General features: G+C 39.3%; 1 protein-coding gene across 2 annotated transcripts; it reads left to right on the top strand.

Annotated features, from left to right (window-relative positions):
* On the top strand, positions 1-23,630 carry armh3 (armadillo like helical domain containing 3). 2 transcript variants are annotated; one of them, XM_026170117.1, is made up of 26 exons: positions 1-140; positions 1,348-1,457; positions 1,553-1,609; positions 1,976-2,122; positions 3,021-3,128; positions 3,298-3,390; positions 3,481-3,555; positions 3,664-3,750; positions 4,526-4,582; positions 4,708-4,751; positions 5,262-5,369; positions 7,293-7,368; positions 8,342-8,435; positions 10,166-10,267; positions 10,455-10,513; positions 10,606-10,671; positions 11,986-12,055; positions 12,199-12,259; positions 12,351-12,439; positions 14,495-14,577; positions 14,888-15,014; positions 15,150-15,225; positions 17,102-17,180; positions 21,172-21,288; positions 22,540-22,663; positions 22,743-23,630. In XM_026170117.1, the coding sequence occupies exons 2-25, from the start codon at positions 1,356-1,358 to the stop codon at positions 22,630-22,632; spliced, it is 2,070 nt and encodes a 689-aa protein (XP_026025902.1). In that variant the 5' UTR covers positions 1-140; positions 1,348-1,355; the 3' UTR covers positions 22,633-22,663; positions 22,743-23,630. The 2 variants fall into 2 exon arrangements, with proteins under 2 accessions (XP_026025902.1, XP_026025901.1); XM_026170116.1 differs by having other exon boundaries at positions 2-140; positions 22,540-23,630.
* Positions 23,631-24,636: the final 1,006 nt, after the last annotated feature.

Raw genomic sequence — 24,636 nt, 5'->3', positions numbered from 1 at the left:
GTGTAGCGCTAGGACCCTGCAGATAAGCAGGAGTGTCGACAGCCGTATGCTAGCAGATACTGACTGTATGCTAGCAGATACTGTTGTTACAAGAATTCATGAACTGCAATAGCAGCATAGGTTTTAAAACTTTAATAGAGGTAAGAACAGACGACAGCCACCAATCTAAACAACACAGTAACGTTGCTAATAATCCCTTTCAGATATCAGCTGACAGCCAAATCGTTGTTAATATCTTTGTGTGACAAATATTAAGCTACGTAGCGTTAGCTTCAGCTGGGAGGAATCTGGGCATTTTATTAGATTAACATTTAATGACCTAACCGCTAAAGTGCTTTTCGGATGTCTGCTGGACAACAGTGCATGCTACATGATGTGTTGCCGTTTGTTGTTTACTGCTTGATCCCACCAAGTTAGGTGGCAGTGGTTAGCAAGCTAATGTTAGCTGACAAGCTAGTACTTCAACGTCCAGTTGGCTTAATACTGATCAGTGTGAGCAAATGTCAATATGATATATGATACTCAGATAATCAATTGATGCAAGCCCATAAGATGTTGGCAATGCAAACTGATAATGCACGTTCATTTTAAACGTATTACTCGGTCTGATTATGGGAAAATAACTTCTTAAATAAAAACTGTATACTTACATTCATAACCTGTTCATTATAAAAAGGGTGTGGGACAAAGGCACGAAATCTTGAAAAACAGGTCAGACTATTATCTGTTTCTTATCTTTTCTTTTATTCAAACAATACAGAATATTAATAGCCTTGTTTTTATAATAATCAATTGACGATTGTGGCTCCACAAGCCAGTGCACTCCTAGGGCCAGTCCTAAGTTTGGTCACAGAGGACATCTGGCATAAAATCCTTTACCAAATCAAACATACAGATTTTGAAGGATGAGATTTCCATATTGGATTGGTCGGGGAGTCTGGGTTAACAAGAACTACCTCTGGTGCTGTTGACCAGCAGGGTACAGGTAAAAACTGTGTGCTGGAGAGGGGGGAAGGCATATTCAGTACAGCGAGAAAGAAGGAATGACAGGAGTGTGGAGATGAGGAATTTAAATGTTGGAACTATGACTGGTAAAGGGAGAGTGCTGGCTGGATACATTGTACAAAGGATGCTGATTATGGACCTACCAGGTGGGGAAAAAGGAAGAACACAGGGACAATTCGTGGATGTAGTGAAGGAGGACATGCAAAGAGTTGGTTTGACGAAGGAAAAAGCTAGGAATACAGAGAGATGGAAGCAGATAATCTGCTCTAAAGGGAGCAGCTGAAAAAAGAAGACAAATACGCATTAAATATATATGTCTTTTAACTGTGGTTATCTTCTCAGACTTAATCATGTCTCAGGTGGAGAAGAAGGCAGGGCTGCTGAGGAGGACGTCATCCTCTAAAAAGCCCTTGAAAGAGAAGGTGGTCCTCATGTATGATGAGATTTTTGCAGTGAGTATCATAGAAAGTCAAACAATGTCGATGTTGAGAGTTTTGAGAAATGCATTATGTTCAAGTGCTAACAATGTCATTTCTGCTTGATTTAGAAAGAAGACCCAGCAAAAAATAACCCTCGTTTCTGGGATGAGCTGTTTCTTATGAAGGTAAGGAGAAAGAAGTGTGCTGCATAACAGGAAATCTCTCACAGTGCACTCTGTGGTTATGTGAAGCTGCAGCAGTGATGTGATGCACATAGTTTAAAGAATGCATACTTTAGAAAAGAGGAAGTACTGATGCTCAAATCAAATACACTGCAACCAAATACTGCAGAGATAAGGACTTTTGAAGATTGCCAGGCAGTATAATTTGCATTTATTGTGATACTTCTCTACTATGAATGGTTAGGCTATTGCTTTTTTAACAGGAGAGTAGTCTGAGATTTTGAAGTGAATCTTTTATATGACTTATGCACCCTTAACGTTTAATTCTCCTTGCCTTTCACTCAACACTTTTATCTTTTTTACCCGCAGGTGAACCTAGAGTACCTGGAGTCAAAGTTGGAGAGTGTGGATGGGGAGGACGTCCAGCGCATTCAAGACAACATCAACTCTCTGTTTCACCACTGCGTTCAGGCTCTGGGAGAGGAGCACCAGATCAAAGTGGTCAATGCCCTGCAGGTAACTGTCACCTGGATTTTCAACTGCGTGCACATTGTGTATATAATCATCACATTAGGAGCAATCTAAGTATGTTGATCAGGCTGTTAGCTTCTTTTGACTGATAAATTATGTTAGCTTGACTCCATATTTTTATTTTATAATATCATTTCACAAAAATGTGGAAATGTGTGTTGTGGTTTTTAAAAAATAAAAAATATTTAGGTTAATGGCATTCTATAATGAGTGTGTTGATATGCATAGAGGTGTTATGATTGCAGTTTATAATAACTACAGTATTAAAGCTTAACCCTGTTAAATAATGAAACATACTAAAACTATTTTTCTCCTTGATGCAGTAACAGCGACAATATCATCCCATGACTGTTGTTGTCTCATGCAGGATTTATGGACCTGCATCAGTATTGCTTTTTAGGTCTTTTTCTATTCAGAGTGAAGTTTAAGTATGCAACCAATGCAGAAGTACCCACCTGCAGTGCCCTTCAAAAAACAACACAGTGTAGCCTGGTGGCACTGACATTATGTAGCAGTTGAATGCTGATTGGTTGAAAAGCTGGGTTAAACAGAAAAGGGAGCAATAGCAGAGTTCACCATAAACACCATCAAGCATGGAAAAAAAATCCAAAATCCAAAACAGCACACTCAAAAAGCCCATAGATCTGTCACAACACAGCAGAGTCATTACCGTGTAGTATGACTTCTGTCTATCAAAACTCAAATATATAGTACATATTTACCTGATGTTCCACACCTTTGAGGCATCTCCCCTTGCTGTAAATCTTCGAAAATCTGCATAACATTTAGAAATTACCAATGCAAAATGATGTGGGGTGCTTTACAGACGTGCCGATTCATGAAACATGTGTTAAGCAGCCCATGTGTCCTCCTTTACTTCCAGACTCTCTGTGCACTTTTCCGAGGGGTCCACCAGAAGAACAAGTCGGCGTCCGGGTTTGATATTATCAACATGCTCATGGGGTTTGATAAGGCTGAGCAAAGGATGAAGGTATGTTAGACTCTAAACCAAAATAGAAAGAAATAGAAAATAGAAATAGAAATAGAAATGAAATTGAGTGAAGTCGATTAGTAAATAAAGATGTAAAGGGAAAGATGGGTTGAGTTGTTGCTTTTTTTTTACTCATTCATACACTTCCTTTTGTTTGTGTCTCCTGCAGGACCTGATGGAGAGACTGGACAGCCTTCTCTGTGGAGACAGCTCAGAGAGTCTCAAGAGCCTTTGCCTCAAACTGTTGCTGTGTTTGGTGACGGTGAGATGGAGCATGTATGATAATTATCATTTGATATGCTTGTTCTGCTGTTACACAAAATGTTACAGCTGTTGAAATATTGTGTTACAGGTAACAGACAATATTAGCCAGAACACTATACTAGAATATGTGATGATCAATAGCATCTTTGAAGCCATTCTTCAGGTAAATCATTTGAATAGAAAATATAATTCTGTGATTTTCAGTTATATTTTGAAATTGTCTCTCAGCTCTGGTCTATTCATCTTTGCTCTCTGTTTGTTTCCTGCTCAGATTCTGTCAGATGCATCCAGCAGAGGGCAGCATGGTTATGATGCTGTGGTGCTTCTGGCTCTCCTGGTGAACTATAGAAAATATGAGGTCTGTTTGATGTGCATATGCTGACTTTTGACTGTGCTAGCGTTTCTTCATATAAAGCTTTTTCTACAATAGTCATGAACTCCAGTATAAGACCCATGTGAGACTGAACCGGGTTGTGTATCCAAAAGCAAAGATCAACCTCTTGTTCTCCGACGAATCTCCTTCTGGAAACTGATATGTATCTTCTGCTGTAAAGTCTAAAAATGAGAAGATATGTTAAAGGCAATTATTAGTCTCTAAACACCGCAACAGTAGAGAATAATAGGTAAAAATAACTAAGAGGAAGAAAATAACTCGGGCGTTTTAAATCATGTTTCCAGAATATTAATGGTGCCACACTCTAATTAGTTAAGCCAATGTGGATGAGGGGTAAAACAGTGTCTTCATGCATCATCAGGGTGACTTTACCGGCTGACTGTTTCTATTTGTAGTCTTACTGGGATGCCATCTTGGGTGCATCGGGGACAAAAAGAATAATATTCCAGCATCCATTTTCTGCACTTGGTATAGAGTTTAAAAACATTATTTTTTGTACCAAAGCCCTTCTTGACGCCATATTTTCACCCTCTAGAAAGAAAAATAACCTTCAAAAAGGATGATGTATTTTTATTTGCATTTCTGAACATTGCATTGCTTAGCCTGACCAGTTAAATGTTGCAGGTTGTTAGTGTATATACTGGGTAGGAGGCTCTTGAGTTAGTAAGTTATAATAAATAAAGAATGGTCTTTCATGGTCTTTAATAATAAAGTATTTACTTTTCCTTTTCTGTTATAGTCTGTGAATCCATACATTGTAAAGCTCTCCATTGTGGATGATGAACCAACACTAGATGTAAGTATGCTGTCACTAGCTGTTGTAATTGCAGAATAATAAATAGCCAGCCTGATGTAGGTGGTCTTTACATCAGACAGATAATCAAAGCTTTCACTGACACCTTGAATGTTTTTCTTTTCCAGGGAATGGGTATGGTTGTCCACCAAGCTCTGACAGAATATAACAGGTGCGATTTAAAACTTCCATCTGTCAAAAAGGTGTTTTTAATGATGCAGTACATAGTGTGCTGAGAGTGTTGGTACCATCAGTTTAGTTTGATGTATCCTGCAAATGTTCTATTTCTATTCTCCTTAAAAGAAAACAGGCCTTCATAGCTTTAGTTATTTATATCTGACAGCTTTCTTTGGGAGTCTGTAATGTTTTTTGGATGAGGAAAGGTTCAGATATTAAAATGCTGTGTGTGAAGGAGGTCTTGTTTGTCTGCGTGCATAGACAGACACATCAAAATGATGGATGGTGGCTCAATGCACTTCATTGTTTTTGTGTATAAACTGATTGCCCGTAGATAATAAACTGCAGAGAGCAAAAGGAGGTGTTAGGTAAATGTGTGTTAGGTTAGGCATGGCTGTTTTTATTGCTCTCTTTTGTGGCTTACCTGCCTTTCATTAATTTGTCATTCACTCCTCTTTTTTTGTTCTTTCTACTTTCTGTCCATCTGGTCTTTTTCTCTTTTTAGGCAGTACAAAGACAAAGAGGAGGAGAACCAGGGTGGCTTCTTCTCTACCCTCACTAGTATGGTGGGCAGCATGTTTATAGCAGATGCTGATGAGAAGCTCTCCGTACAGTAAGTGCAAAGCTGTTTCACTTCCTACATCAGACAGATTCATTGTTCTTTATACTCAAGTTAAAAGTAACAGGACAGAATTAGAGTACGAATGAACAGGTTGGCTGAAATACTATAAACAGAAGGAAGACACTCAGATATTAATAAGTTTAACCCAGTATTTACTGTTATATTTACAATGTGTTACATATAGTTTTTAATATCTTTAAGTCCATTTGTCAGAACCTCAGTTTCATTAATAAAAACAAGATTTATCTGGTAGAATTTTAGATATCTCGCCATGTTATTTCATCATTTAGATGCATGGACTTGCATGGAATTAAATCACTATTTTTGCCCATCAGTCCACATCCAGTAAGCCATAATAACACAGGAGTATTTGATTGTGGCCTTTGTCTAAACCACTTAGACAAAGGTACTATAATTTTGCTTTTGCTCCATTTGCATCCATTTTTCAGGTGATGAGTAGACCGAGTGCTCCTCTGAAATAGTGCTTGTGTCATCAGATTAGACGATTTGTTTCATTCATTCATTCATTCATTCATTCATTCATTTATTTGTTCATTTTCAGGCACAACAAATACCTATATTGAACATAAAATGCACAAAACAAAAAACAAAAATTGCCTGAAAAAGGAGTGGGACGAAGAAAACTTATTAAATCCCACCCCTATACTCACTCATCAACAAAAAAAACAATAAACTTCCCGCAGCTAAGCCCATCATTGCATACAGATGTTTGCTCTTGCTTTGTTGCTCATTTTCAGTTCCATATTAGAACCTTGCAAGACTTAAAGTCTTTGTATTATACTGGTCTTTAGTTTAGCATTTCAGTTAATGCTGTCTCTGAAATAAGTTCCATTCCAAGCCATCTTCGTTCTCATTGGATGCCCCTTGCAAACAGAACATTTTTACAACAGGTGGGTGGGGCTTCTGGGCTCGCAGACATAGATGTGTGCTTAAGATGTCCATAGTAGGTATACACGCTCTCTGTGACATCATACCGATCTAAAAGTAGAAAAACATTGTGAAACTGAGTGTTGAGATCAGTCTGATATATATAGTCAGCTGCTGTATAATTCTCTCAGTCACTTCAGTCTTGCTAGTTTACCACCAAGGCCTGATGCTTTGTCCTCCTTCAGGAGGTTCTCTGATCTCTCCGTTAGGGTTAGGGGTCGGGGTTTTTCTTACACCTTTTTTACTTTACTATTTAGTTTGAGTTTTGAGTTAATGCTGAACTGAAGGAAAAGTTTTGTTTCAGATTTCTTGCATCTCACAGGTTTTGGGCTGCTGTGCTTGTGGGTTTATAAATCATTTGTACGCTTCTTCTGGTCTATTCCTCACTACAGCTTTACAGCAGATGTTGTAGGAAGTTTATTGGACTTCTTGGCTTGGTATATAATCACTTTTTCACTGTGAGTTATTTAGTCTAGACTGACGGGGAAAAATATATAGCAGTAGACAATATAACTTTTATATGGTATGATGTTTTTGAAGAAAGTAGAAGATAAAAACTGTTGCATTGTTTAGTACAGACAGTTTGGCTCAGGCCAACTAACTTAATATGTTTAAAACTGCAGTCAAATACTTGTGTTCATAATCAGTATACTCACTGTTGTTTTACATGACTAATGTCCCAATTTCTAACAACATAAAAATGGACAATGCATTACGAGGGAATTTGGGAAATGATTTATTATTCTGTTCAAACATTGTGCAGTAGTTAATGACACAGAAAATTAAAAAAGTGACCTGCTGATGCGTGAAGCCGTTGTTAAGAAACTTTGAGCAGCAGAGTGCTTTTCCAGTTGTTCCTTGAGCTTGACTGGATCAAAGGCTGGAACGCTCAGTCCACTATTTTGTAAAATTTGGATATTTATCCAATAAAAAAAGTGTTCTCTCTAACTTAACTTTCATTTCAAGGACAAATGAGGCGATTCTGCTGGCACTCTATGAGGCTGTGCATCTCAACCGCAACTTCATCACTGTCTTGGCACAGGTAACATACAACACTTTTTTGTGTTCTTCTATGCTCACAGCTTTTGGATGTTAGAGGTCAAGTAAAAGTTATTCCACCCCTTAGTTTTTCTGTAATTTTGTGTGTTGATGCCTTTTGGCCTGCACTGTAACTCACAGAAAGTTGGTAAGAAACTACCTTGTCTTCATTTATGATTTAATTTAAAGAGATATTACAGGTGGTCCTCACGCTAAGCAAAGGTCCTCAGGTCCAAAAGTTCCTGAGGTTCAGAAAACTTTGAGTTTTATGATTTAATCTTTAGCAAACCTTATCATTTACCTCCTCTCGAGGTTGAAATCTTTTTAATCTTAAATCTTCTGCTACACATGGTATCTGTGAGATGATTTGCCAATAACGACCGATGCGCAGACCAGTGGTTAAGAGTAGAAGCGGAAACAGGCATCACTTTTTATGTATAAGTGGGCACAGGAAAAACTGTTTTATCATGAGGAGACCTTTGAAAGAACCAGGCCCGGGGAAGGACAGCCATGTGTTGTGAGTGAAACAGAAGAGAGAAAAAAAAAGACTATAGAGAGAAAATACTAACTATGGGAGTTAATTACATGCATTTGTCATATATAAAGGCTTCGGAAGTGAAAAGATTGGAGTTGCTTGCAATTTAATGTGTTTTGCTCTTTTAGTATAAATGACTTGATAAGAGTAAAGCGTTTGAGCTAACGACCTAAATAAGGATAAGATGGCAGCCTCAGGACCAGCTCACAAATGTGTTGCTTTTTTGCAGTGTTGTGCTTATTTGCATATTTCAGGGTAAATGAAGAGATTAGGTGAATGATTAGTGCATCGTTCTGTAGATGTTTCACTCTCCTAAACGTAATCTGTCTCTACTACTCTTCTTGTTTTCTCACTGACTCAGCTTTTCTTTACATTATGAGACTCTAGGCAAGGTTAATCACTGTTAATGAGGTGTTTTTATGTGTGTCATGTCTTTCCACAGAGCCATCCCGAGATCGACATTGCCGCCACACCTACCACCACTACTCCAACCACCCCTACGACGCCACTTGGCACAACGCCGCCCTCCCTTGACAGTAAGCCGTACACTTAATATTTTGATTCAGACACGCGTAGACCCAGAAAAGCTTACATGATGTCAGGGGCATTAATCATTGGTTTCGGAGGGCAACTCTCACTGGCTTTATATCACTGTTTGGGAGCACATTTTAAAGTTTCTAGAAAGAATATTTGTTGACCGCAGTAGTCAGTCAACAGACCGTTTTAAAGGCGTTGTCTGGAGGTTGAAAATTGATTGAATAGACTCAGTTACAGGATTCGGTTTTTTAACCTAAAAAACTGTAACCTTGTCTTCTTTGATATAACAAAAAATGACCCTTCAAAGCACCTGAATAGGCCGAGAGCACTGCAAAGGTCTCTAAAGCTGTGGAGCGTTAATGGTCTCTGCTTCTTTGCGTCCATTTAATCGTAACTTTTAATATGCATTTTTAAACACTCCCTTTGAATCTGGCAGCTTTTGTTCACGTTTGCTTTTAAACACTCAAAAGCAAAGAGGCAGAAATAAAAAATACAGTTTGTGCTCTTTACCTGATAGAATTGAGTTCCTAATACACACTCGATTTATTACACCTTAATAAGTGAATTATTAATGCTACTTCAGCTGCTTACTAATCTCACTTTGAAAAGGAGTTCATAGCTCCCACTTCAGCTTTTGTGGATGGTGTATGTTGATGCTGGCACATTGAAAAGCAGCTCATTTGGCATACACATGTGCTGTAACTGTTAAAAGGTACATGTTTCTATCTCTGGATAACTTCAAACCCAAGAGCCATTTTCTATATAAAATATTAACCTCCAGCTTCAAATACAAATGAGAGTTTCACATGCAGTGTGCATCATGAAAAGTTGAGAGAGCGTCAGCCCTGAGGTCTTTTGTGTGGAACATACATGTGCCTTGTAATCACATGTCAGGAATATGCATTTCCTTCTACAGTCGAGCCTCACACGATAGATGGTGTGAAATCTTTTTGTTTTTTTTGGTGGTATGCCTGCTGTGTGCTGAGGAAGAAGGAAACACAGGAGGGTTTTGTGGGGTGGAGGGACATGACCAGCTCATCATTTAACCATGAGTCAAGCTGTATGTTTCAGAGAGCAGAGATTTTTAAATGGATGAAAATGCTTGTCTAGACTGCACAGTTAAATACAGTAGCTACAGTAATGGCAAAAACACATTACTTTTTGTGCGTGAATGAACACTCCGTTTACCCAAACAAGTTAGCTGCTGTTTTATCCCAAAAGGCTGAGTCTGTTCATCTGGACGTAGCAATTTCAGTGGGAGAAACGTTTTGTCACTCATCCAAGTGATTTCTTCAGTCTCAGCTGACTGCAGGATTCCCCAACCATATAAACAGTACATTTGCACAATGACTGAAACCAACCCACTGAATGAACAGTTGGGCTGTGAGGTCAAACAGCTACGTCCAGATGAACAGAATCAACCTTTTGGGATTAACTTACCTGGATGATTGAGCATGCATCAAGACAGCTGTTGTTTCAGTGTCATGCTGTTGTTAATGGTGGCTTTAAGATGGGCTCAGGTTTCATGGAGAGTCATAATTTAAAGACTGGGACTAACTTCAAAATTTCTTTTTTTGCAACTCTTTTGTTTTCTGGATTCAGAGTAAATCTGAAAACAAGGAAATTAGTTTGACTGTGTGTGTGTTTTTTTTTTTTTTTTTTTTTTTTTTTTTTTTTTACCCTAGTGATGATGTTTATCTGTACTGTCATTTCTACATTTGCATTATAGTGATGAGCAACCCAGAACTGCCTCTGGATCCCAACCTGCAGACCAGCAACCTTCTCATCACCTTCCTCAAGTATGCTTCCATTGTAATGCAGGATACAAAAGGTAACAAAAAGATTTAAATCCTCTTTCTCTTGGTCTCTGCTACTCTACCTTCTTATAATCATTCATTCTGGTAATTTTAATTTCATCTTTGTCCTAAAGTGCCCCCCCAAATTATTAAACTGTTATAGCTGTCATCATGTTGTGGGTTGTTTATGTTTAGTCCTTTTATCTGTTATTGTTTTCAAAGATGAGCACCGACTCAACAGCGCCAGACTGTGCCTGATTATTCTCACCTGCATAGCCGAGGTATGAGAACCTACCGTCCTGCAACAAATGCCACCGACCACATTCTCCATCAACCTGACCATCTTTGTTTTTAATCCTTCCCTGTACGATAGGACCAGTATGCTGATGCCTTTCTTCATGATGACAATATGAACTTCAGAGTCAGTCTCCATCGAATGGTGAGTTCATGGCCGTGTGAGTGACACTCAGTGAGGATAGAAGTAATTACAAGGTGCGATCCGAAAGTCCAGCCTGTTTCTGTTATGCGTGATTAGCGTACATCATGGTCATTTCCATGAACAGGTGTGAGAAGTAACTTTCCTGAGTCAGGATTTTGTGTGACAGTGCACGGTCAACACTGGGATCTGCGTTAGACAGGTGTGGACATTTGTCATTTGTATGGTCTCTGTGAATAGCCCAGTGTTAATGTAATAAACCTGCACTGTCAGTGGAAGATGTTTCACTCTAAGGGGACACATCAGGTCAGGATGGTGACCCAGGCCGTGATCATCACTCTTTTGATTGTTCCCGGGGGTTGAAAACTGAATTCATTCCCTAGGATCAGACTTTTTACTGCATGTTCTATTATAACATCTTGCAGCACAGATGAATCTAAATGTTACACAGTGGCACAGTGAATTGTACGCTTTAAAAATGTGCGCTGGTTCGTTTCCCCCTACTAAGATATTTTTAACTCCCTACTTGTCTTCCCTCGCCTGATATTACTCCATCTGATTGCTTCCTCTTGTGCATCAAAGATAGTTAGATAGAAAGAATGGAGCATTTCAAGTGTGGACACTGGGTGTGGTATATGGTGTCTGCAGTTGGTTGGAGGTATCAACTGTTTTAGTTTTGTCAACTGAAACATATAATCAGCTCTTGAGTGAATCTCGTTCTGTAGCTAAACTCAGACTCCATCATTTTGGACTTCAGCTGGCGGCTGTAGACCTTGTTCTTCTCTGCAGCCTCTGTGAGCTCAGAATAGCAGTGCATGGAAAAATTGCCCACTGCTACAGATTCTGGTTAGTGTGGCCCTCTTGCTCACTGATCTCCAGACCAGAAGGAGGACTGCTGACAGTTCAAAACAGTAGAATTGGAGTACCTCCCACAAATCCTCTTTGTGAAAACAGCTAAATGAAATTGACATATAGCACAAAAGCAACCTGGCCAGTGAGATATCTGGCAAAACATGAGATAGGCAGTGACTGAACTCCGACACTAAGATGGAAGGAATAGAGTTGCAAATAAAGTTACTCTCTTAAAAGTTGTACTTTGAAGGATTACATACCCGTGCAGATGCTGTCAGTTTCTGACTGTGACTGTTATTTAGTGTCTGCTGATTATCTGTTCTGTGTCACTTAACAATAAATAACATACAGCTGTAAAAACTGTTTCCAAAACTGCAAAGTAGGCTTGTCTTGTACAGTTGTAATTATTAAAATTACAGAGTATCTGTGCATATTAACATATTTTTCTATTTCTATATTTTTCAGCCTATGAGGCACAGGAAAAAAGCAGTGGACAAGAACATCCCGTCACGGCCGCTGGTGTGCGCTGTTCTAGGTAAGAAGAGTGTTTTAACACTTGTTTACTATGGATTCAAATCAGCAATGATATCTGTTAGCTGTAAGGCCTAACTTCTGAGTTTTAAACCTCATTATTATGCAATCAAAGGTCATGCATTTTAACAGTTATCTTTTGTGCAGATCTGATGGTGGAGTTTATTGTTACTCACATGATGAAGGATTTCCCCATGGATTTATACCTGTGAGAACACATTAAATTACACATATATCATTATGACTCATCCATCATCAAATCGATTCAATCAGAGTTTCTTGTCTTATTTCCTGTGCAGGCGCTGTGTGCAGATCATCCACAAACTCCTTTGTTACCAAAAGAAATGTAGAATCAGATTACACTACACCTGGAGAGAGCTTTGGTCAGGTAATGATACCTCATCTTCTCGCTTATGTACTGTTTGTCAGAAAAAAAGCCCCATTCAGATAGGATTTATTTCTCAGGGTGAAATAAGGTGAATTTAATGAAATGCCTGCTGTTTTTTTATATATCACAGGTTATCTCATAATTTAAATCCCAGTGTCCTTGTATTTTAGAGTCAATCTCAGCTTTTCCATTTTCATCCCAGTTTTTGTGAATTAGTGAGCTGATAATACCATTTAGCTCAAAGCACAGTCCCTCAAAGCTCTGAAGAACAATTTCCAATTTATGACCTTTTCACAGAAATAAGTAGATACGTTTTAGATAGTAGATAAGTACACCCTTACTGCTTTTAGAGTTTAGAAGGTAAGTAGCACCCAGGTGCTGCTAATCAAATGCACTTGATTGTTGATCATTTGCAAGCATGACCACCTCTATAAGAGCAGAAGTTTGAGGTATTTGCTTGCATGGCGCATTCAGGTGTGTTAACACAATACCGCAGTCTTTCCACGAATGAACGTTCAAGTAGATTTAACCCAAGATCATCTGAGACTCTACACGCCTCAGCATGTAGCATGTTAATGTTCATGACAGTGCAGCTGGAAAAAACTGTGCAAATATGGATTATTCAGAGGGCTTGCCAGGAGAAATGGTGACGTGGCGTCTGTTGGATCTGAACAAAGATTTTAAGACTTCTGGAACAATGTTCTTTGGAGAGAACAGATTAAAGTGGGGATGTTTGGTCGTAATTCGCAACACCACAGCATGTCAGCACAAATACCTCATACCAACTGTCAGCATGGTGGTGGAGGGATGATGATATTGGTTTGTTTTGCAGGGACAGGACCTGGGCACCTTGCGGTTGTTGAGTAACCATAAACTCCTTTGTATAAAACAGTATTCATACTCTAGAGTCAAATGTAGGGACTTCTGCCCAACAGTTAAACATTTTGGTTCATGAAACGGGACAATGATCTCAAGCAAGGAGCAAATCTACAACAGAATGGCTTAAAAAAGAAGAGTCAAGGCAGTGCAGTTGCAGTGACTCATTCAAAGTCCAGACTTCAACACAACTGAAATACTGTGGTGGGAGCTTAAGAGAACTGTGCATAAACAAATGCCCACAAACCTCACTGAACCAAACCAAGTTTGCAAAGAAGAGTGGGCCAAAATTGCTCCACAGTGATTTGAGAGATGGATAAAGTCAAACTGAAAATGAATTTGAAGTTAAATTTGAAGTTATTGCAGCTTAAGGTGGGTTTACAAGCTATTGAATCATTGGGTGTATTTACTTAGAGTCCTGTGAAAAGTTCTTTTTCACATGACTGTTGATGTATATACCAGAAAATAAGTAAATGCTCAACAGGTTACTTTTAACCTAGGTTTAAATGACCTGAGAGACAACATATGACTAATTTAAAATGTTTGATTTGCTAAATATATATCACCTCACGAGCTGAGCAAATAGTTCCTGCTTTTGCAAAACAAACACAATTTTCTTCTAAAGTGTTGTTTTGTAAATGTACTGCATCACTGAAACCAGATAATGAGTCTCTAAAGAAAGCACAATCCATCCTCGTGGCCTTGTTTTCAGCCTGGTCAACAAACAATAGGATAACATTTCAGCTTGTAATGGCCTCATCGCGCTGTGTCTCATTAGAATACAGATTCCTCTAATCAGACCAATAATCAGCTTAATTCCCTGAATAACCCCGACTCTCTTTTCCTGGTGGAGATAATAGCGTACCATGAAATGACACTGGAGAGAAAAATGAATTCGATTGTTTGTCTTCTTTTAGCATGTTGCTGTGCCAACTCATGTTGGAGCTTTTTTTTGTGTGTGCACATTTTGGTTCTTCTCGTGGGATTGTTTGCCTCAATAAAAGCCCGTGAAGAGGCTAGATTTGGTGTTGAAAGACCCCCCCTCCTGTGATTCCATTATCTACCTTAATAAAGCTGCACACTAAGGAAAGCAGTCTGCTGCCATATGCCTGTGCTGCTAGACGATTAGCAACACTCCTCTGTATTTCATTAATGCAAGCATGTCTCCCTCTGCATTAGCTCTCATCAACCTGCTGAAGTTCCTGCTGTCAAATGAGACCACACTGCTGGCCAAGCACAACATCTTTCATCTGGCCTTGCTGGTGAGAATCATACACTGTTAAAAAAAAAACACATGGAGGCACAGGACCAGACCACAAACCACAGTGAGGATTGGTTTAATAGAGATGCTGTATGTGTGAGAGTTAGTAAGAAGACAGATTCTAGTAGTGGCGCTTCAACCACGAATCTAAACAAATTTTATGTTTGTCCAAGGAGATTAAAAGCACCAAACGGATGTGGTGTAAATGTAATTTTCCTTTATAAATCCTCTTTTTGGTTTATTTTTCTCTTGTTGGGTACTTTCTATAAATGTAATGCTCAGCTAATCCTAGTGTGTGTCACTTTATCCAGGTAGTAAACCTGTTCAACATGTTCATAACTTACGGCGACACATTCCTGCCCACCTCCAACAGCTACGACGAGCTGTACTACGAAATCGTACGAATGCATCAGGTCTTCGACAACCTCTACTGCATGGGTATGTAACCTCATGCTTGAGTTTTTAATTTATTTCTTTTAAAGCATTCCTGAACTATTTAATACGCACAGCCATCTTTATACAGCCTTAATCCTAAAAAGGATTTTTGTGTATTTCTGTCATTCTGCTTTCCAGTTTTGAGAGTTTCAACTAACACAGGCCAGTGGAAGGAGGCAGCCAGTAAAGTCACACATGCCCTTGTCAATGTTCGGTAATCACACAGCCACACACCCGCACTCACACTCTTTACTCTGATTTCTGTATCCTAAGAAGGAGAAATGAGTCATACTGGATTGAAGGGAGCTGAAAGTGAGCGAAGTCTTCAGAGCCGTAATTTGGGTTCTCTACCATCTGACTTTTTTTAGTCCCCTAGGCCCCTCTATTTTATAAATTTTTAAGCTTTTATCTCCTTCACCCCAACCTCACACAGATATTGTACTTGGTCTCTTCCTCAAATCTTTTCCCTGTAATCTCCCTTTCCTCCTCCATCTTCTCTGGGGAGATGATCCTCTGAGGTCACCCTGGCTCGAAGGCCCCAGAGGGCAGCCGTATGAACAGAATAGTCCTAGAGGATTTAGCAAATGCAGTGGGCTCCTGATAGAACAGCATCCCTGTGTAAAAAGGCAATCAGAAGAGCTGAAGTGAAGGCTGGGAGTATAACAGGAGTAAATGTTGAAAGAATGGATGAATAAATACACGAAGACAGAATTCTAAAGATTCACAGAAGATGGTCTTATAATGAACTTAAATGAAAGGACCAAACCCATTTTACTCAGTTTGTTTTTTCCACTATAGGCTGGCTTCCCATACATAAATGACAGCAGAATTACCACTGCCGAGAATCCTCTGCATGTTTGTCACTATAATCTGTTTGATATATGACGCAGCCAAAGCCAGTACAAAATAAGCCATTCAATCTCTCAGCTGTGCTTAGTGCATCAACTCATACTTGAGCTTTAAAGCAGTTTGTTTCTCGGAAATAAATGCTAATGATGGAGAAGATTGCCTCTGAATTTAGATTTGATTCCCTGGTGTATCCAAACAATATAAAGGAGACAGTGACATGTATCAGAGGTGACTTTTCTGTTAACAGACACGTTTTGTCAAAAAATACAAATTTCAGATATTTAAACCTTTAATATAATTTAATTATCAATTATTATTTGAACCTAAATAAGATGTTGTTCCACATATCATAGCCAAATGTATTTGGACATCCTTGCTTTCAGCAGATTTCAGACAACTTGTCAAGGATATCAGGTTTGATCCTTGTAGCCTATATGCCGATTATATCTATTGAACTGGGGCCAAGAGGCACAGCTGTTCTTCCTCTGCTATGTATTTCCATTCTGAGCTGCCCTTGATAAAATCTGGAGGATGCATCACACAAACATGCTTTTCTTGACATAACTCAGATAGACTGTGGCAGGAGTTACCTCTTAAATCATCCAAAACATTTTGTTTTCTCCCATCTTTGAACCTCTTTTGCATTGGTCATTTTTAATCTGGGACAACATCGGACGGGTTGCAGTGTGGCCAGTGTCATAGTACATTTAGACTGGCACTGTTTCTTTGTTTTGGGTCACGACTCTGTTTCAACTTTTTGTACTATTAGTTTAGAAAGATTCTTCCACATTAAACCATCTAATTTATTTTTCCCCATGTCCCAGACAGTGGAACAAGTGTGGAATATTTGTTTGATTGTAGCTCATAATTGCTGCCTGCTGTGCTAGTCCTGCCTCTTTAGTCCTCAGCTCTGGATCTCCACCTGGCACTCAAGCTCACAGCTGCTGTAGCAGGTGGAGAACTGGTTTATGTGGCGCTACACAGAACTCGCCAAGGCTTCAGACAAGGGCTAAGATCAGCAGCTGCAGTGCATGATGATGAAGTTGGAGTTAATCTGCAGGATAAGAAACTTGCTATAGAGCAGCTCAGTTATGTACTGTAACAAAGTATTAGGTGGATAAAACAGTTAGAGACAGAAGTTGAATTATTAAGTCATTCAACAAACATACACATACATGCGCATGGATATCCCCTTTATCTCCCATTTCTTATTTAAAAAGTTTTTTGCGTTTTTCTTCCAGGGCCATAATCAACCACTTCAACCCCAAGATTGAGTCATACGCTGCAGTGAACCACATATCTCAGCTGTCAGAAGAGCAGGTAAACACTTTGCCTGACTAAAAGTTGCATGTGAATAAAAATGAACTTCCATATCGTCTCGAGGCCATTTGGGCTGAACTCCAGTGACATGTCACTCTTGTTCTTTCAGAAGAAAATCTTCTGAATTTCTCAGTAAACAATGAACTAGGCTGAAGTGTTTGAGGAAAAGCTCACTGAGTTTTGTTTTGGGGGGAAAAAAGCCTATTCATCAAGACGTAGTTACAGCAGTGTGGCAGAAATGAATGACTCAAACATTGGTTATGGTGATGAGACGCACAGAAAAGCAGTTGTTATCACACACATCGCTGAGCTTCAGACTCATCATGGCAGATTCAGGGAAACATTACACTGAAAGGCAGGCTTGAGTTATTCTCATTTGAGATTTTATTGTACATAAAATACAGCAAATGTTGCCATTTCTCTGGTGTCTGCAGCTGCTCTTGTAGAAATAATGACAATTTTTCCACATAGTTTGCAAACACAAACAGAGTGTGGATCGAGTCATTAAGCAGAAGCGCTGGGCGACTTTTGAAACAGTAATTTTTGGAAATACGTGAGCCGGGACTGGAAGGAGGCTGAACTGATATGAGCTCTATAAGTTCCATTTAAGACTCGTGTGAAGTCTTTCGCGATGGAAAACAGCAGGAAAAAAACTTTGGTTTTTTTTGTACTTGATAAGAATTGATGGATTTGGTCATTATTCTCTCCAATTACCTCTCTGCTTTTATCTACTAGATTTATTCACAACAAAGAGGAAAGCCAGAAGGTAACTCAGGTGTCAATGAGCTGCGGCTGGTTTTATGTTATTTTTCACCTTTGGTATTAACAGCCTTTTCGTTAGATGCAAGGGTTGAACAGCAAAGATTGGGTTGAAGCTGCGGTTGCCTAGGGCTGTTCGATATAACGAGATAACGATATAAAAACTATCGTTTCATTTTACGCTATCGTTTGTTTCGTGGTGTCGCAAAATAAACTGTTTACGGTAATATTTTTTCATCGTTTTGATGGTCACTGTAGTGGCTATATTAATTTCTTAAAGTTCTCTCTTTCTTTTATATTTAATATAACCACACTACAGACGGACAAGCACCTGTTTTTATGCTTTGTCGTTAGCAACAACGACGGTAACACCATCGCGTGTCCGCTTGTTTATGTTCCACATAAACCTTTCAAAATAAAGCTCAAGATCCTGTTGAGACTTTTCAAAATAAACTGAATCACGTGAAAGAGCAGATTATTTACGGATTAGAAGTAAAAAGGAGCCGCCAGGTGCTAAAAAATAAACCTTAGACTCAAGCGTTAGAACAGGCTTTTCCCCGCAGCACGCCGTGTAATAAATACTCACAAAGAAAACGGCGGCCTTTACAACTTATGTCTAAAAATGTGTAGTTTCATGCATCGGTTAAAACACTCGACTCCAGCTACATGACGCGCAGCTGGAAACACTTCCCGCAAGTCGAGCTGCCCGAGATTCACAGAATTTACAGAAAATGTTACATTTTTGTGATTTATATCGTTATCGGACGATAGAATTCTTATATCGGGATATGAGATTTTGGTCATATCACACAGCCCTACGGTTGCCTTTCTTAAAGTCCATAAAATAGGCATTTCAGATCAGTGATTCTCAGCTGACCATAGGTGTGGATGTGATTGTGTTTGGTTGTCTGTCTGTATTTGTTAGCTCTGTAGTGGACTGTCGACCTGAAAAGTCAGTTGATTGTTTTTAAGAGCTGACAATTTCCAGCTGTCCACTACGGTTAAATTGATACAGATAGAGGAAAGCTGGAAATGTTTAAAAATGATTTTCTTTAGAGTAACACTGGAAAAAACCCCTTTTACTTGTCTTCTCCTAATTTTAGGCTTTAACTGCTTTTGTACACATGTGGCTGGCTTGGCTTAAGCACAACACATCACGTCTCAGCTGTCCAAAACACGTTTCTGCGTTGTAAATGAATGAACTGCAGAGCAGTGTGAACACATGAACACGCGCTGACAGTGAGAGGCTGAAGATGCCAAGACCTGTCCAAACCTTCTGACTCAGCTTTGTCATAACGACATTGTGCAGACCTCTGCAGGATACTGTTTAAAACATTATAAAAGGCCATTAATATAATTTTATGTGTTTTTATGTTTTAAGATTAATGCCCATTGTGCTTTCTCTGCACAAAGTAATTACAATTTGTAACTCAAATCTGGAGGAAAGAACATGGTCACTATTGGGATTAATAGTTCGGTTAGTGTGTTTATGCCGGCTGAATAATTACTCTGGTTGTAAATTACAAGATCAGCCACAGCCAGGGCAGCATTTCAGTAGCTGTATGCAGCCGGTGACTCACATATATGCAGCAGAACAGAGATAAAGAAAGCAGGAACACATGACATCTATAGAGTCAGCTCTTTACTTTTCTCTTGTCTGCTTCTGTCCCTTGCTCTTTGTTTTTCAGTGAACTGAAAGAAACTTTGAATTTTGATCCCTCAGTCTTTTGGCATACTGTCCTAAACACACATACACACACACCAACACACACAAACCCCCTGCTCTCCAGCCCTCTGGAGCGACTTCACTCTCTACAGTGACACCAGAAGACGGATGGCCTCCAGAGACACGCAGCATTGAAACAAGCTGCTGTACGCTCTGTTCCTCACACAAAGTACGAAACTGGACTACAATACTAGAGTTAAAACACATTAAAAACCTGCTTTTTAGTCCATGCATCAAGATAAAGACAGTGACAACTGCGTGCACACAATCGTATCTGCTTAGACACTGAAACAGTTGCACAAGCAACAACCCCTTCTAACAACCTCATACACTTTCCTTTAATTCCCCCTTTTTCCTTTATTTTATATCAACATTTTTGCTTCTGAACAGTTTGTTATATCTTTTGGTTTTTTTCTTCTTTACTTTTTCTTTTTGCATTAGTTTGGTTGACTATTCAAACCTACCACCGCTTTTTCATACAGAGAGGAGGGAGATGGAGAGGGAGGGAGCGAGAGAGAGATATGGGTATGAATTTTTCATCAGTGTACCACCAGAGGTTGAAGTAAAAACAACAGCACTTTTTATTCACAAGCAGAGTCGTAGATTTATTAGAGAACGCTCTTCAGGTCTCAGCCTTTAATAAGTCTAAAAATGTTGATTCAGCTGGATAGTAAATAAGCTGCCATGGCTAAAAGAGAATTATGTTATGTATAAATGAAATAAGACCTAAATGTAAGTTAACATATGGGTGTTTAATGTATGAGTGTTCATGTTTGTGGAGCCTTTCTGAGAAGCATGACAAAGTGCAGCTCATGTTCTTTGCTGTGAATTTTTCATGCCGTGTGGAGTCTTTCTGGAGCATTAATAAAAAAGAAATGAAAAAGGTCTGCTTAGTGGCTATTTCACAGCTGAAAGGTGTGGAGAATCTCTGTATAATTACCTCTGATTTTAGCCAGTCTTCTTATCTCAGCTGGACATTAGCTGAGGCAACTCTTTCCTCTGCATACGTAACCACAGTTTATACACACTAGTGACGATTCTGCATTATTCGTAGCCTGAAACTTTCATTGTGAAAATGCTTTTAATCCGTGAGTCTTAACAGTCCGCTCAACAACAAAGTAATTAAGCAGCTGCAGTTGAATAAGCCTGTTAGAGTCCCAACTGAAGGCGCGGACAGCACTGAGAAAGTGGGACAGAAGAAATAAAACTTAAATTAAGTGAAATCCGTCAATAAAACCTCATTTTTCTAAATGACACGTGAAACGGTTCATTACAGTGAGGCACATTATCGCTGGAAAAAGTCGGAGAGGAACCAAATGTTACGTTGCAACTCTGAAACATTACTTGATCCCTCATAAATAAAAGTGTGGGAATAAAGTATTTAACACTAATTAATTTTTGACTGCTCTGTAACCATTCCCAGTGTTCGCTGTACAATGCAAAAACCAGTTGAGAGAATCACATGAGACTTAATTTCATTTTGTGTTTGTCTGATCTTTTTGTAAGGTGTTGGAGGTGGTACGGTCCAACTATGACACACTGACCCTCAAACTGCAGGATGGCCTGGACCAGTTTGAGAGATACTCTGAGCAGCCCAAAGAGGCTGCTTTCTTCAAGGAGCTGGTAAGAGAGAGGGAGGGTGGTTTGTTTTGAGTGTTCAGGGTTTTATACACTCCATTTGAACTCTTTCTCAAGTGCATCCAGTCTAATGTTTGACTCAAGCAGCGTTTCACTCAGAATGATCAAAAATCTGTCTCTCAGGAGTGTTAGAAACATTTTCTCAGATTTTACTGTGTTTTTTTTAAGGAAGACCATTACTTGCCAGCTTGTTTCATTATAAAATTAATGGAGAAAGTACAAGACACGAGGCAGAAGTAGCAGAAAAGGTGCACATTGACACAACAGCTAGAAGGTAGAGGGTGATTGCTCAGCGCACTATTAGTGAGGTTTTAATTTCTGTTTTTTAGACAAGAGGCAATTATAAAGTTTCAGGACTCCCATCAAAAAATTAAGCATCTTGCCTGATGTAAACAGGGCCAATCTCCTCTTCAAGGTATCTTCTTGCGTACCTTTTGACCACTTCCAGTACAGTTATTATATTGCTCTGTGAATGCCTCATTCTGTGCTCTTGCGAGCCTCTGCGACACACACACTGGATCTAATTTCATTTTGGGGAAATACCAAAAGGAGGCTAAGCGATCTGCGTGCACTGAATGTCGTCCCTCAGATTCCTCAGGATGTTGCAGTATAATTTAACATTGTTAGTGCTACCTTGCTGATCAGATTCACGGTGCACAGCTTGTGCATGCTAAAGGGAAAACAAACATACTACAGCTCCTGCTTCACCTCGCCCAGTGCACCGCTTCTGGGATTGGAAACTGCGAAGCCTTCAGAGGACTGCAGTTCTGATAATCCTCCATGTTAGACTTGGGTGCAAAGAAAAGTTTATGCCTGTTTTGTGCAGCAGTTGAGGTCTGTGTGAAAATATCTGGCAAATGCAGGTGGTCAGAACACACCTTCCATGGAGTGGTACCAAAATCCTCCCAATTATTGAAGATAGTTAGTGGGGTTAGGTTAATTGGTGAATCTAAATTGCACAGTACATAAGTGTGTTAGACTGGTGTAGCCTGCCTCTCACCCTATCGTAGCTGGGATAGGCTCCAACCTCACGCAGCCCTGAATTGGATAAGTGGAAGAAAATGAATGGATGATGTATTTATTGTCAGTGCCATAAATTAATTTGTCGCTGTCGTTAACGTGTTGAAACCTCAGCAGGAAATCACAGAGGCATAGCTGATGAAGAGAGGTTGTTGTGAGTGGAGTGAGATGTTTTACACAAACATAAAGCCTTGTAATAAATGTGCGTGTCCCCAGGTGCGCTCCATCAGCCTGAATGTGAGGAAGAACGTCTCCCTGAACACGCTGAGTCAGGACGTCCTGCTCAAAGAGTTCTCCACCATCTCCTGAGAAACACCCACACTCCCTTCAACACGGATGTGTAAATATAGTTTAACACATGCAACAGAAACGATAACAATCCTGGATGGTTCTTTCCATAAATCATTTCTCATCTTCAGTGTCCTGTGAACTGGATCGGGGGATCCTGCAGAGACACTTAAAGGCTGGATGCACCTTAAGGACAGGCCTGAAAACTCTCCAGACTTTGCTCCTTGTGCTTGTTCATGTTCGTGCTGATTTGAAGAAGTGCCCATATTGCACTGGTCCCTCACGTGCAATCAGCAGTATTGGCTGGACTGTTAACTGACACTTAAAAGTTTTGATTATGGTAGTAAAACAAAGTATTTCAGTCCTCTGGTGTCTAATCACATTTTCTGAATCATCTGTTTAGCAGTTTGTCCTTCACGACATTAGTGATGGTGATGCTGAGCCGTTTTGAGTTTGGTGAATCTTACTGTACTCTTGAATTAGAGCATTAGCCTTTTCTTTTCCGATCAGTGCTCGTTGCGCGAGTATTAAATTCATTCTCTACATGTTCAAGATTGAATTTGAGTATTTTTATGTACTTACTTGCTGAGGGGATAGAGCAAGCTGAGGATGCTTTGAAGTGACGGAAAGCTTTTTATTTTTGTTTTTGATGAGAGCCAATACTAACACTCACTACTGTTACTCACGTCTCCATTATTTTAACAAATGACCTGAATGTGTTTGACGTGAGCTGTTATCATTTAGAAGAAAAACTGTTTATTAATGAAACAAAATGAGCTGTAATGTCATCATGGCTGTTGTGTCTCTGGCACACACAAGGTCTTTAGTGAGAATAGTCTCATGCGTATGCGCTCTTGAACTCACTTTTCTTCTTTCAGAACAGTTGAACTTATATTTTTGAAAGTTGATCTGAATTATGCAATTTCTTTACCTGAAAGGTCTTCTTTCTTTCCTTCACCTCTAACCTCTGTTGGTATATTTATGTTTCTTTTTTAAATAAAGATTGGTTTCCTACTATATCAGTGATTCCTCTTGACTGTTTTCACACATCGTTGAGGATCTGTGACGTTGGTCGCATTGCCGAAGTGCTAACTGATGAAAGAAACATTGAATTGTAGGGGACAGAATTCATGTCACCTGCAAGAAATATGAAATGTGAATGATTAAAAAAAAAAGAAACCAGGAAAAATTAATGGTTCTTTCAGAGTATTTGATATATTTACTGCACTCTGCTGGGACAAACTAGCAGTGTATGAATTTATGTAGAAGGTATGACATCATCTTTATACACACATTTTTCAAAATAAAAAATAATAATAAAAATCCCCGTAAATCCAGCTTAGAGGATTGTGAGATACTTTATGAAATGAGAACAGCAGCTGCAATAAATATATCAGACTGAATGCAACGATCCTGATGTATGATTGTAGTTGCAACATGATAATCAGTCAGAGAGATGCAATGTGATTCTGGGTCTCACATGTACCAGGCCTGTTATTCTAAACTGTGGGAACAAGTCTGTGAAAATGAGACACACACCTGATTATATAATGAGAATGTAAAATGTGTTTTGTTGCAACAGCAGAGATGTGGAAGTAGTTCATTAAAAACAAAAAATCAATAGTCTGCTGCTGAATAAACGTATTATCAGGTCATAGTTGGTGAGAAAGTGGAAACTTTCCTGCTCCAGTCTCGCTGTTCCGCCTTTTACCCTTCTTGCCCCTTCATGTTGTGAAACTAATTAGCCAGTATCTCTGATAAACTTTGTCCTCCAGCTACTTCCTAATGATGTCTGCACCCTGAGGCTCGCACAAACAACACCAGCTAAGTCTTTTTTTTCTCAAAGTAACCTAAATCTTTGGATGGAGAAAAAAAAATGCAAGCAGAGGTCAGAGAGGAGGATGGTAGAAATTGTGATAAAGAAGTCCAGACGAATCAATAAAGGTAGTGCTTGACTTGCTTTCTTAAAACTTCTCTCCCCTGCTGCTGGAAGTTAGTTTCACACCAGGCAAGAAACAGACATGA

Source organism: Astatotilapia calliptera, chromosome 6 (assembly GCF_900246225.1).
Source record: "Astatotilapia calliptera chromosome 6, fAstCal1.2, whole genome shotgun sequence".
In the NCBI taxonomy this organism is placed as follows: domain Eukaryota; kingdom Metazoa; phylum Chordata; class Actinopteri; order Cichliformes; family Cichlidae; genus Astatotilapia; species Astatotilapia calliptera.
This window is presented reverse-complemented; position numbering and strand designations above follow the sequence as displayed.

Coding starts and splice junctions, on each gene's coding strand:
- armh3 (XM_026170117.1), top strand. CDS start 1,356: ATGTCTCAGGTGGAGAAGAAGGCAGGGCTGCTGAGGAGGACGTCATCC. Junction 2,123..3,020: donor AAGTGGTCAATGCCCTGCAG/GTAACTGTCACC, acceptor CTTTACTTCCAG/ACTCTCTGTGCACTTTTCCG. Junction 3,751..4,525: donor TGAACTATAGAAAATATGAG/GTCTGTTTGATG, acceptor TTTCTGTTATAG/TCTGTGAATCCATACATTGT.